This window comes from Epinephelus lanceolatus, chromosome 6 (genome assembly GCF_041903045.1).
Source record: "Epinephelus lanceolatus isolate andai-2023 chromosome 6, ASM4190304v1, whole genome shotgun sequence".
In the NCBI taxonomy this organism is placed as follows: Eukaryota; Metazoa; Chordata; class Actinopteri; order Perciformes; family Serranidae; genus Epinephelus; species Epinephelus lanceolatus.
This window is the reverse complement of record NC_135739.1, coordinates 12,120,638-12,133,321: the sequence shown is the minus strand read 5'-3', so window position 1 is coordinate 12,133,321 and position 12,684 is coordinate 12,120,638. Positions and strand designations below refer to the sequence as shown.

Below are 12,684 nucleotides of genomic sequence, written 5' to 3'. Positions count from 1 at the left end.
AAGAACTGAAAACAGAAGGTTTGTTGTTGGTTGAATAAATGTTTCATTCCTATAATTGAAACTTGAAACCATTTTGTTCTTCTCTTAGACAATTACTAAAATAAAGGAGAGATTCAATGTCAAAATGCAGCACACAGTGCTTTACAGTAAGGCCAGAGTGCTTCACATGAAAGTAGACATAATGGACATAAAACAAACAGGGCAGTTCAATATAAAAGGACATTTAAAACAGTTTAAAACATGGATTAAGTGATTCATAAAATCATGGAGTTGTTACAGCAGCTTGAAGTGTAAATAGAAAGTAAAAGCGTAAAAAGAAAGAGTTTCAGACATGCATCAGGAAAGTCAGAGCTAGTTGAAGGCTAAAGTGAACAGATAAGTTTTTAGCTTTCTTTTAAAAATATTTATCCAGCTATCTTCCCTGATATCTACGGGTAGTGTGTTCCATAGTTTTGGGGCGTAATTGAAATGGACACAGTGTGTTGACTGTCAACTTTTATATCACGATATAGCCTACCTTGAGACCGGTATATCGCAGCAACCCTAGAGTGAAGTTAGGTGATTTGAGACATAAGGTAAAATGGGACGAATACGGTTTTACGTCTTGGGATCTTTAAATATTTGCAGCCAATCATCAAACACATTATTATGTTGTTGCAACAAATGTGCTTTGCATGAAACAACTATTTTAATTGGTCTGTATTAACTAGAATGGACAGAGCAGAGAGTAAAAACATCACTTGACACAGAAGTTGTAAAATAAGTCATGTGGCATGTTGATATTCTCACTTTGGTAATAAGGTTTGAGCTGCTCCCGTCTGGGCGTCAATTTAAGGGTCCCGAGAACCAGTCGGAACGTATATAAGAAGTCATCTATCTATCTATCTATCTATCTATCTATCTATCTATCTGTCAAAAGGGCATAACAAAAAATGGTTGTAGTATGTTGCATTTTATTAACTATTTGACTTATAAAAATGTTTTCACAATACACATCACTTTTTATGGGAGAGAGATTTGGGAGAGTACTCGATGCATTCAGGTAAAATGGGACATTTTTATGAAGTGAAACCAGCATTTTTTTAGGCTACCAGATGCCCCAATATCATGACTCATGCTACTATGTGCCACCTTGTCATATTACAGATATTTTTAATATTTTTGCCCCTTAAAAAAATATTAAAGAAGACATAGAGATTCCATGTCAACCACAAAAGTCCAGACTTAGTCATCAATATTGCACCAAGGAAACAGAAAACAAAAGAACAAGGAAAGCATGGTAAAAAAAAAAGGGTAATCATTTTTAATGAGTAGTTAGGTTAAGTTAATGTTTTAATGAATTAATGACTGAACTGACAGATTGAGTTAACCATTAAAAAAAGGAAACAAACATGATAATCCCATTTTATGTTAACCGGCTCTCTCATATTGAGAATGTCATGTTTGAAGGTCCAAAGTTTCTAGAGTATTTTACTTTTATACGTGATGAACAACACGGCACACTGTTGACTCTGTGTGTACAGGAAATACCTCGCCAGTAACTGATCGGAAAGATCCCGTCGCATAAAACCGCAGAACCATCATTTATTGTAATGGGTCTGGAAGAATTCAGCTTCGGAAAGTTTAGTGATCCAACTTCAAATCTCACACTTGTATTGCAAAATCAATTGCTCATCACTAAGGGTGTCCATCTGGTTCTCTCAGTCATGGAACACTCTTCTCAGGACGGCTTCGTTATCCTCATTTTATCCTCAGTCTGAGGTGCCTTATGTTTCTTTCCTTACTTTGGTCCTCTGTGCAACGGGTTAACAAACTTTAATCGATTCCTTAAGTATAAGACTAAGATAAGGAGAAAAGAAATCTTAAGGAGAAGACTTAAGGATGTTTTGTGCAACCGATTTATTTTAAGGAAACCTTAACTCAGATTTAAAGGGAATTTTCGCTTAAGGTGCTTTGTGCAACCGGCCCCTGACTTTCAACAAAGTTAATCGCCTCATAGTATTCATCACCTCTAATCAATATACATCACCGTTAATTTATTTCTATTGATATCAAACAAGCGTTCAGCAGCTGACAGACTGAGGTCATATGTTTGAGACTGTGAACAACACACTCCATTAACCTCCAGGTAGCATTAAGTTATTGTTTTACATTTCACAGTTCAGTCGCTTTAATATTAACAAACAGCAAACACACAGGTCACTTCCCCTTAATGTTCGTGTATTTCCATAACCCAAGGGAAGACATCTGTACGGGACTCCAAGTAGCTATAAAGTGGGTGTTTGCAGTGCTTAAACACTGTTGACAGTACATACCATGAGCAACTCCACTGTAAGTGGAAGCTACAAAGCCCCGGCCTGTGTAATTACAGCCACTCTGCTCTGTAAACTTCTGGAGTATTTGTCTTTCAAATCGCTATACTTAAAACGGGGAAGCTTCGCTGTTCCTCGCCAACCACCAACAGCTTTACGCTGACGTCCGCACAAGGCTTTATGTTTGTCTCAGTCATTAATATTTATCAGAGCAGCTTGTTTGCATGATGCACGGTTGAAGAATTCCACTTATGTGTCAGAGTAAAAGTAGGCCTCTGTGTGAGGTGGAACAACAAGGTGCTCTGGAGTTGAGTCCGTAGTTTGCATGTTGGGAGGCACACAGGAGTGGCTGAAGCTTAAAATGACAGAAACACAGAACTGCTGAAAAGACGTGACACAGGAATGAGTGATTATTTACCTACTTGAGGGGGCACACCTTAGCTAAGTGTTTGTTTTAGTAACAGTGGCTGCTCTCTGTTTTCCTCAGTCCTATTAATAATTCAGCAGTGGTGCCCCGGCTGACCAGAGGCCAGCTGTTCCACCTGGCTGAGCCCGAGCCGAGGATGCTGCATCTGTTATTCTACCACTTAGTTTCAATCAGCCAGACACCGATCTGTGATGGATGTTCCCCAGTTTAAGGTTTGTTAAGCTGATAATATTGTTACCAGTCCTTGAGCACTCCTCAGGTGCACACACACTCCGCCTCTTTCTGCTCCCTCCTGGTAGACACATCGGATACGAGTCACTATGACTCCTGACTGAGCGGGGCACTGATAACTAGAGTCAAACAGAAATACACCGCAGCAGCACACCCACGCTCTGGGGCGTGCGCAAATGTCAGCCATAAAGGAAAGATGCTATCAGAGCTCTGGGTTGCCTCAGTGTCATTTCCTGCTCCTGAAACAGCGCAGGGCCTGTGTAGGAACCCAGGAAACTTTACTCAGGGCAAGCAGACCTATAGTGTAGCAAACAGCCCGTCAATTATTAACAGCCCAGTGCTCTCATTCCCCCGGCGTAACCATAGCACCCAGCAGACTGAAACTCAGCCAACAGCCTGGGACCTGCTGTGGGAAAGAAGTTAACCAAGACACACACATACCACTGACAGTGGGAGCAAGTTTGACTCTATGAACCTGTCAGAAAGGAAATAACTGAGGATACAGATCATAAATCTGAAGTGACGGACATATCGGACGTATCTGTTGGAGGCAGAGGAATGTCAATTTGTCACTGGCTTTTTTTCATTTTGTAAACTGAGTACTTTTCTGTGGCGTCTCTCTGTGGATTGTTTGTGTCCTGGGGACTTCATCAGTGTCCGTGAGAGGCAGTGACACACTACATGGGCAGACCAGCAGGTGTTTTTATTTAATTGGAAGAAGGCAACAACAGTGTTATCATCATGAATCTGACACAGCGAATGAAACTACTGAAGCACTTTGGCTCTATGCCCCCGGAGCCTCCACCTCCGCTGCTGGTGGTGCCTGTAAGTGGATGGATAGTACTGTAGCATTAACCTCTATTCAACCTCTAAATGTGAGCCAGTGCTGTGTGTGCTGTTATAGGCCACGTTTGTGTATCCTAATTTATTTGTAGTGCAATAAATCAGTTTGCAGTTTTAGTTACAGGAACAGTGATGTTAAAGTCCTCGTATTTTAAACGTTGTCACCCCCCACAGATCATTTGGCAGGTGCATCATTATAAATGATCTTTACTTTTAATTTTAGTTAAGATCCAGAAGTTTTAATTGATGTCCTCATGAGACAAGTCGTTAATTAGTCAGATTAAGTATAGAAAGGCACTGGTTTATAGAAGTAAAACTACCAAATGCTTTTAACCCATTTACTGCATTACAAAAGATTATAATGCAGTACCATTGAGTTCAAAGAAATTGATGATGATGATGTATCTTCTCATATTGTTTTTCATATAAATGTGTAATACTAATAACACCAGTTAGTCAGTGTATTATCTACAGTAGGTGTCGGTCAGCTCGCCCCCAGTTTGGAGAAGCAGACAGTAGTACTGCCACAGAAGCTAAGTAATGCACTGCTGTGGACAGGGGCAGCATAAAAACATATTTTAGCCACATAAAAGAAATTAATATCAGTTTAAGTGTATGCGATATTAAGATTAATTTCACCGCTTTACCTTGCCATCAGACAGCCTTTCCAACGGGGAACTGAAACCGTTATCGAAGCTCTCTTCAAAGCCACCAGACTCCATTGACGAAAACAGTAATTTTATTTTGCAGAACACAGAGTTGCTGGTCTAACACTGCCTCGATCTGTTAGTTTGTGTTATTGTGTGACTCTGGTGAATCCAAACTGACTCTTTAATCCTTTTAAAATCAACATCAGTTTTCTTGTGCTGCGTTGAGACGTCTTTCGAAAGCACTTAAATCTCGTAAAGGTCTGCAAATTGGTCTGACTTCTTTTGAAAAACTGTATTAATTATTATTATTTGATATTATAGAATATATCTAATTGTATATTTAAAGAAAAAATACAGTATATTAGTCTTTTGAAGTTTTTTTTTTCAGGTCATCAGCATTTTTTTACTCTTCTTTTTTGCTTATTTTCAGGTAATTTTCTGTAACTTTTTACTTATTTCTTCTTATTTCTTTGGTGATTTCTTGGTAAATTTCTGATTTCCTTCTTCCCGTGTTTTTGAAAGAAATCAAGCCCCCTAGCTTAGGTTGCAAAGGGTAAAAAAAAAAACACAGAAGTCAAACAAAAATGCAAACAAACTAACTAGGGCTGCAACAATTAGTCGACTAATCGGTGACTAATCGACTATTGAAATAATCAGTGACTATTTTAGTAGTCGACTAATCGGTTTGAGTCATTTTTCATAGAAAAGTACTATAAAAGTACTCCAAAATACTCTTACTGCAGCTTCTTACGTTCAAATATTGGCAGCTTTACACACTCTCCCATGACGGTGAACTAAAACCCTTTGGCGTCAGTACGAAACAAGACATTAGATGACATAATTTTGGGGTTTGGGAGAGACAGACTGATATTTTTAAACATTTTAACACAATTTTCGATAAAATGATTAGTCGACTAATCGAAGAAATAATCGACAGATTAGTTGACAATGAAAATAATCATTAGTTGCAGCCCTAAAACTAACCTGACTGTCTTCTGCAAAATAAAATTACTGTTTTTGTCAATGGGGTCTGTTAGCTTTGAAGAGAACACACATGGGTCTAACTGCTTTAATTCCCTGTTGAAAAGGGCCGTCTGAGAGCATTGTTGAGGGTTGAAAAATATTCTAAATCTAGCGTACACTTAAACTGCTTTCGTTTTTTTAGGTGGCTAAAATTCGTTTTGCTGTTGGCCCCATCCACAGCAGTACATTGCTTAGTTTACGTGGCAGTACTCCTGTCTGCTTCTCCAAACTGGGGGCGAGCCGACCGACACCTACTGTAGATAAGACACTGATTATGGATAAGTGCCTCATACAACCCCACTTCAAAGAATCCAAACTATCACTTTAAGCTTTAAAAGGTAAAATATACATTTAAAGTACGGACTGCAGTCACTGCATATCTGCTAACGTATACACTGATAACAGAAGAACAAGCTATCTGCCATGAACCTGGCCCACCCCTCCGTCAGCCTCATCATAAACACTCCAGTTCTTGGCTGCTTATCAATGCTGTTATTAATGATTGTCATTACGTTACATTTTATTGACTGGATGAAAATGCATATAATTTGCAGCCTTGAAAATACGGCATGATGGATTGTAAGGGCATGTGTTTGTAGTTTTGCATGAGACGTGAGTTTTGCATTGCAAAATTCCGTATAATTCCAGTTGATGGTTGGAATAACCAGAGGCACAGTGTGTAGTTTTATTGTGTAGGAAAAAATGTGGTTCAGTGGGTCCACAGCTGATCAGATTTGCCTGTTGCTTCTTTCTGTTTACGCTTGTATTTCTAATGTCAATATCTGGAGCTGGCTCATATTCATCGCTGTAGACTCTCCTCCCTGTGATTACACTACCTGTCACATTTAAGATACTTCACTGCTGTGATATCTGTGCATGGGGGTTTCTGTATGAGGCAGTGCAGCTCCACCTTACGACCGCATATGTTAAAGGGCACTGGAGAGTGACTGAGAGTGGGCAAAGGTCTGGTGGGGGAGGAGCGCTCCAGGTGAGGTCGCTCCTACATGTTTCTTTCTACTCTCCCTTCTGACAGAGACAGAAACACCACAGCTGCTCGTATTACAAATAATTTCACCAGGAGGAGATCAGGTTTCTTCTGGAGAGCAGCCACCATCCTTACAGAGCTGATCTGAGGTGGAAGTAACTGGAGTGGGGATCTGTGATTTGTGTTTTTGCCTTTGGTGTTGCCGTATGGAATATAAAGAGCTGGGTGTTCACTGAGCACCGGAGGCCACAGGTGTTTTTGTTGAGCGTAGACATCCCAGTGGGAAATGGAAGTGAGGTTCAAAGACCATGTGGTAAGTGGAGAGGGAGGAACACAAAGCATTATTGGTCTCACAGTATAGCAAAGCCTGAAAGTACTTAAAGCGTCGCTGTTGGAAATGAACAAAGGACGTAAACTGTTACTGATGTGTACAGAGCTCCAGCTAAATGTTCCCCAGAGCTGAAGGTGCAGGAGGGACAGGAAGGACTGCAGGTCATGGACTCACACCAGGCTCACATCAGCAGACTGTGAATTACTTTATCTGTCTGGACCTTTGTCACCTTTTTGGCTAAATTCAGATTTTGCAGAGCAACAATACAGTCAGAGGACTCAGTTTATGACAGTGTGATTCATTGAAATTCCCCCTTTGTGACTGAGATAAATGACTTTCAGTGCAGACAAGAATTGCTCTTTGTTTTTGGAAATCAAAACCTGATGGCTGACTGACTGGTAGCTCAGCCTGCCACGGTAACGTCTTGATGGACGATAGATTGTCCCAGAAACAATTGTAATAAACAATATTATTGTCATTTTAGGAGTAGTTTATGCCACTGATGTAATGATTAACATTATAGTGTAATAATGCAAGTACAGCCTTTCAAGGGGCAATGAACTTTTAATTCTAGTAGGTAGTAACAGCAAAACATGTCTCCGGCTTAGGTGCTGTGAAAAGGGGCTGCACCTATGTCTTACTCTGTGTGTCTACAGGTCCGTAAAAAGTCTTAAAATGTTAATGTTACAACAATAAGGCCTTAAAAGTCATTACATAGTCTTGACTAGACTACTACTAGGGCTGCAACGATTAGTCAACTAATCGATGACTAATTGACTATTAAAATAATCAGTGACTATTTTAGTAGTCGACTAATCGGTTTGAGTCATTTTTCATAGAAAAGTACTATAAAAGTACCCCAAAATACTCTTACTGCAGCTTCTTACGTTCAAATATTGGCAGCTTTACACACTCTCCCATGACGGTGAACTAAAACCCTTTGGCGTGAGTATGAAACAAGACATTAGATGACATAATTTTGGGGTTTGGGAGAGACAGACCGACATTTTTCAACATGTTAACACATTTTTCAATAAAATGATTAGTCGACTGATTGAAGAAATAATCGACAGATTAGTTGACAATGAAAATAATCGTTAAACATTAAACGTTAAACATCATTAAACATTTTGTCTAATTTCATTTATCCATTTTTGAATTTCTTTTTGTGAAACTGAGTGAAGCCTTTCTACATAAAAGTCCACATTTCTAATGTTACAAATCTTTTAAAAAACTGTAATACTGTCATTTTACCTCATACTTGCACTTGCCTGTTGTCAGAATGTAGATTAACTTAACTTACTCCAATAACCATATTCCCACATAACACTTACCTCTGTACAAGACCACATATATACTACTTGCCTACAATGCTTAAATAAGTAAAACATGACTTGTACAAAAATCTGTCCTAAATTTGGTTAAAAAGTGTCTTGAACGGTTCTTAAAAGCATTCATTTTACCTGTAGACACCCTGAAATAAGTGTTGGAAAAACTCTTGTCATTTATTCTGGCATCATTAAACTACGCTTTCTTAGCACCCTTCTTTTTGTGCACCGATTTTCTGAATAAATTGACATTTTCTTGGCATTGATCTCAGCCTGTGAACCTTTTCTGTGGCCTTCCAGCTCAGGTGAATTGGTGTGCAGCGGATATTGTAATGTATGGAAACCCAAGGGAAAAATCGTATGATACATGGACATGACCTCGATCATTTTGCTGACATCTATAAGTCAATAACGTAATAATCATGACAGGCCTTCTGAAAGCATGACTGCTGTTTGCATATTTTCTGTCTTCACCTTCAGTAGTGGATGAATATTGAATACAGCAATAGTTGCAACAGTGTTTGGACAACGTTTTGCCCCTCAGTTTTCTTTTGATGGACATGTTTGCTCTTTTCTTATCATTTGATTCAGTCATTACCTCTGCACATTCTGGTTTATGATCTTTTTCTTACTCATTTACTCTGGTTGGTCTGTTGATCACCACAGCTTCAAAGACTCTGCGAACAAGCTGCTGTTTGCTTTATCTACCACTGATTTGAGATTTTGAATTGACAGATGTGGGTTTCTAATTCAGCTTTTCCACTTCCACAGTTGTGAGTTCTGTTTCTCTCTGTTCGACTCCATAGCCGTAATTATCTGCAGTGAAACTACAGTATCAAACATTAACCCCATCAGGTTTCAGTGTCAATTTAGATTAAGAAAACCCTCAGCTAGCTTTTATTTGGGCGATCAGGTCAGTTGCTGTGTTTTTCTTTCCCCCCTCTGGTTTATGATTAACGTGGACAAACACTGTTCACAGGTCACACACTGTATACCTGCGCTCGTGGTTGCCTCCACCAGCGTGTCTGAGATTTTTGTGGTGATCATATGTGAGATATGTATTTTCTGTCGAGCTAAGATTGACTTCAGGATCAGTGAATTTATGTTGTGTGTAATTTTTCAGCAGTGTGTTTGGGTGTGACACGACGTTGGATATTTGGCTGTGGATGTTTGTGCTCACTAACTTTGTTAATGTTGCAGTGCTGGTGTTGCGACATGTCACTGCCTTGTACAGGTTGTGTGACCTGCATATTCTCCCCGAGTGTTTGAACAAACCCAAAACTGTTTTTATCACCTGACTACAACAGCATATCTCTGTGTCCCTGACTAGAGTAGCTGGCTTTACCCGTTCTCACAGTAACTCAGCAGCACTGTGACTGTTTCACTCTATGATAGACAGTCCACAACCAGCCCGCGCTTTGTTTCAGTTTTGAAAAGAGCCAAGAGTATGTGGAAAATGATAAACATGAGAGGCAAGGCAAGTTTGGTGTGTTAGTAAGTGGCTTGTATCAAACCCATAGACTGTGTAAATAGTGGCGGTAGCTACCGTGACGTCACCCATTGATTTGTGGACTCACGTTTTGAAGCCTCGAGTCTGGCATTTCACCTGTCGCCATCTTGGTTTTTTGGTGCCAGAAGTGACCATATTTGGATGAGAGGGTGTAGCTGTGGAGAAGCGAGGGTGGATGTGAGTCAGGCCTGGCACACAGCCTGTCACTCAAGCAGCCCTGCCCTCAAATATGCGTAACTTTGGGCCTTAATGAAAATTTGAAACAGGGAGTTATAGAAAAGTTCACCCTCTGTACAGTTGTGATGAATGTTGGAATTAACCCTAGAGCCCAAAACTGTTTTTGTACCAGGTTGTAAACATGTTTATTTCTGGTGTAAAGTTGGGCATTTTAACATCAGCCTCTATGGGGAGCTACTCTGTTTTGGAGCCAGCCTCCAGTGGTCATTCGATGAACTGCAGTTTTTGGCACTTCCTGTGTTGGCGTCATTTTTTAGCCCTGGAGGTTACTGCTTGGTTTCTTCTGCTCACCAGAAATGTGGGCTTTTCTTTCAGGCGTGCATCTCTACCCCACAGCCTTTCAAACTTTTGGCGACTTGGTTTGTGTACAGCATATCCATGACGACTGTAGACAGGCAAGAAACCATGTGGCTTCATTTTTCAGCCTCTGAGGGTGCTGCTTAGTTTAAACCTTGTCATCAAAATAATATGGGTTTTTTGTTGTTTTGTTTTTTTTGACAGAGATGTTTTGCAAAGATTTCTTTGTATTAACAGATGCTCAAATAACAGTGCAGGAGAAAAAATGTGTGAGGTTCCCATTGGTGCATTTAAATATTATTTGAAAAACTTAAAGTAAAAGGACAAAGATACTTATCCAAAAACATAAGAAAAAATGGCAAATAACAAAAACCAAACCAAAATAAACAAACAACAACAAATAAATGAAATATAAGGATACTTTTTCCTTAAGTATATACAGAGAGGATGTACTAAAACTAAACCTTAGGGACATTTTGACATACAGACATAAGTTAATGAATTCACAAATGGATCAGAAATGATCGAAGTTGACTGTTGATTGATCTTTTTTAAAATTATTTTCTCGATTAATTGACTAGTTGATTGGGTTTTAAAATGTCAGATGATAGTGAAACATATCAATCGTTGTTTCCTAAAGCCCACAGTGACGTCCTCTTGTTTTGTCCACAACCCAAAGATATTCAGATTACTGTCACAGATGAGTGAATAAATCAGAAAATACTCACATTTAAGAAGCTGGAATCAGAGATTTTCGATATATACATATATTTTTAAATTACTCAAACCAATTAATTGATTTATCTACTTTTAAATTACTTAGTGATAAGGTGTTCACTAGTTCACCTGGTAGAGTAGGCGCCCCATCTACAAAAACTATGTCCTTGCTGCAGCGGCTGCAGGTTCAATTCCAGCTCCGGCCCTTTGCTGCATGCCACCCCCTCGCTCTTCCCATTTCACAGATGTTCCTGTCTAATAAACAGCGAGTCCAGCTTCCTTATTGCCCCCAGAAAGAGTTTCCAGTAACTAAGATGACCAAAGTGTCTTTATAGAAATCACTTAAAGTTTAGAAAACGTCAACAGTCATCAAATCAAGTGCAGGACTGAGAGCTTGACTGTCTACAGTGGCTCTACTATTTCAGCCTCCAGGGCCAAGTGATCTGACTGACTGTTTACAATCAAGAGTCAAATGTAGAAATGTGCTGTATAGATCAGGCACAATGTGTCTGTGTCACTGTGAGAGGAAATATGTTTGTGTCCAAAGCTGCAGAGATTAACAGTCGGTCAATTAAAAATAATTGGCAACTGTTTTGACAGTGGAATAATCTTTTTTTTAAGATGCCAAATATTTTCTGGTTCCAGCTTGTCAAATTTTAAAGGAATACTTTACCCACAAACCAATCATTTTGGATATCAGTTACTTGCCCAATGTTACCTTAAATTTATGAAGAGAACTATGGTTTTCTTGCACGTCTCCACAGTGAACAAAGAATCTAAAAATGGAGAAAGGTCTAGAGCAATTGCAGTAAAGGGGGTCTGTGTTTAATAACAGCAAAAATCAGTTTACACTTAACACTTAAACGCAGTCTTCTTTTATTCCAATTCATCAAGAATTTTCTCTGTTTTTGGATTTTTTGTTCACTGTGGAGACATACAAGAAAACCATAACTCTCTTCATGAATAAAAATGATTTAATTTATAATTATTTATATTTATTTATAGATGTTTTAAGATGTCACCTTGGACTGTGGTAAATCATAATGGCCGTTCTTTAAATTATTTTTTTTTTTTTTTTATATTTTATAGGCCAAACGATTTATTGGTTAATCGTGAAAATAATTGTCAGATTAATCGAAAATTAAAATCATCCTGAGAAGCTGCCCTACTTTCCTCTATACAATGTTCCTCTGTGTGTATGCTCACTGAACAAGCCCCGGGTGTTATATGCTATCAGCACTACAGGGACTTGGGAGCGTACACACACACACACACCCACACACACTCAGACACAGCAGGTAGCCCCTCCTCCATACCGGTCAGGCAGGATTGAGACAGGTGAGAGCATGTCGAGATCAGGTTGAGCCGTACACACACTCTTCCTGCTTGGCTCAGACTCTACTCTCCTACCTGTAAGGACCTGGATTACAGATTAAGATTACTTATTTATAATTGATATAGTCGAAAAAGATAAGAAATATTCCTTTGCTGAAGCATACATTTATAATCATTATTGTGTTTTTTTCCTTTCAGAAACCAGGTATGGAGGAGCTAACGATATGGGAGCAACATACAATAACACTGAACAAAGTAAGTGGTTGTTTTTTTAAATATTTAATATATGACATGTGTGAAATTATTTGCATTTCAGATGTGGAGGTGTTGGGAGTTATGATGACAACATGGGTGTGTTATCCTATGTCACATGTATTAAAAAAAATGAAATTCTCAAGGACCTAAAGTAAATTAGGAGTTCAGACTTATCTTTGGTGCATCAGTGGTGTTTTTCTGTG

The 12,684-nt window shown here is 39.0% G+C and overlaps 1 protein-coding gene across 5 annotated transcripts in view; it reads left to right on the top strand.

Moving 5' to 3' along the window:
* The window catches only part of tjp3 (tight junction protein 3), a 41,770-nt gene that overhangs the window by 943 nt on the left and 28,143 nt on the right, over positions 1 to 12,684 (top strand). The window contains exons 1-2 of one of the 5 annotated variants that reach the window (XM_078168633.1): positions 2,874 to 2,951; positions 12,425 to 12,481. In XM_078168633.1, coding sequence (XP_078024759.1) covers positions 2,931 to 2,951; positions 12,425 to 12,481 — 78 coding nt within the window. In that variant the 5' untranslated portion in view covers positions 2,874 to 2,930. Of the gene's footprint in view, positions 1 to 2,873; positions 2,952 to 3,417; positions 3,796 to 6,483; positions 6,785 to 12,228; positions 12,304 to 12,424; positions 12,482 to 12,684 lie in introns of those variants that run through there. The other 4 variants (XM_033621742.2, XM_033621743.2, XM_033621747.2 and 1 more) reach the window with 4 other exon arrangements.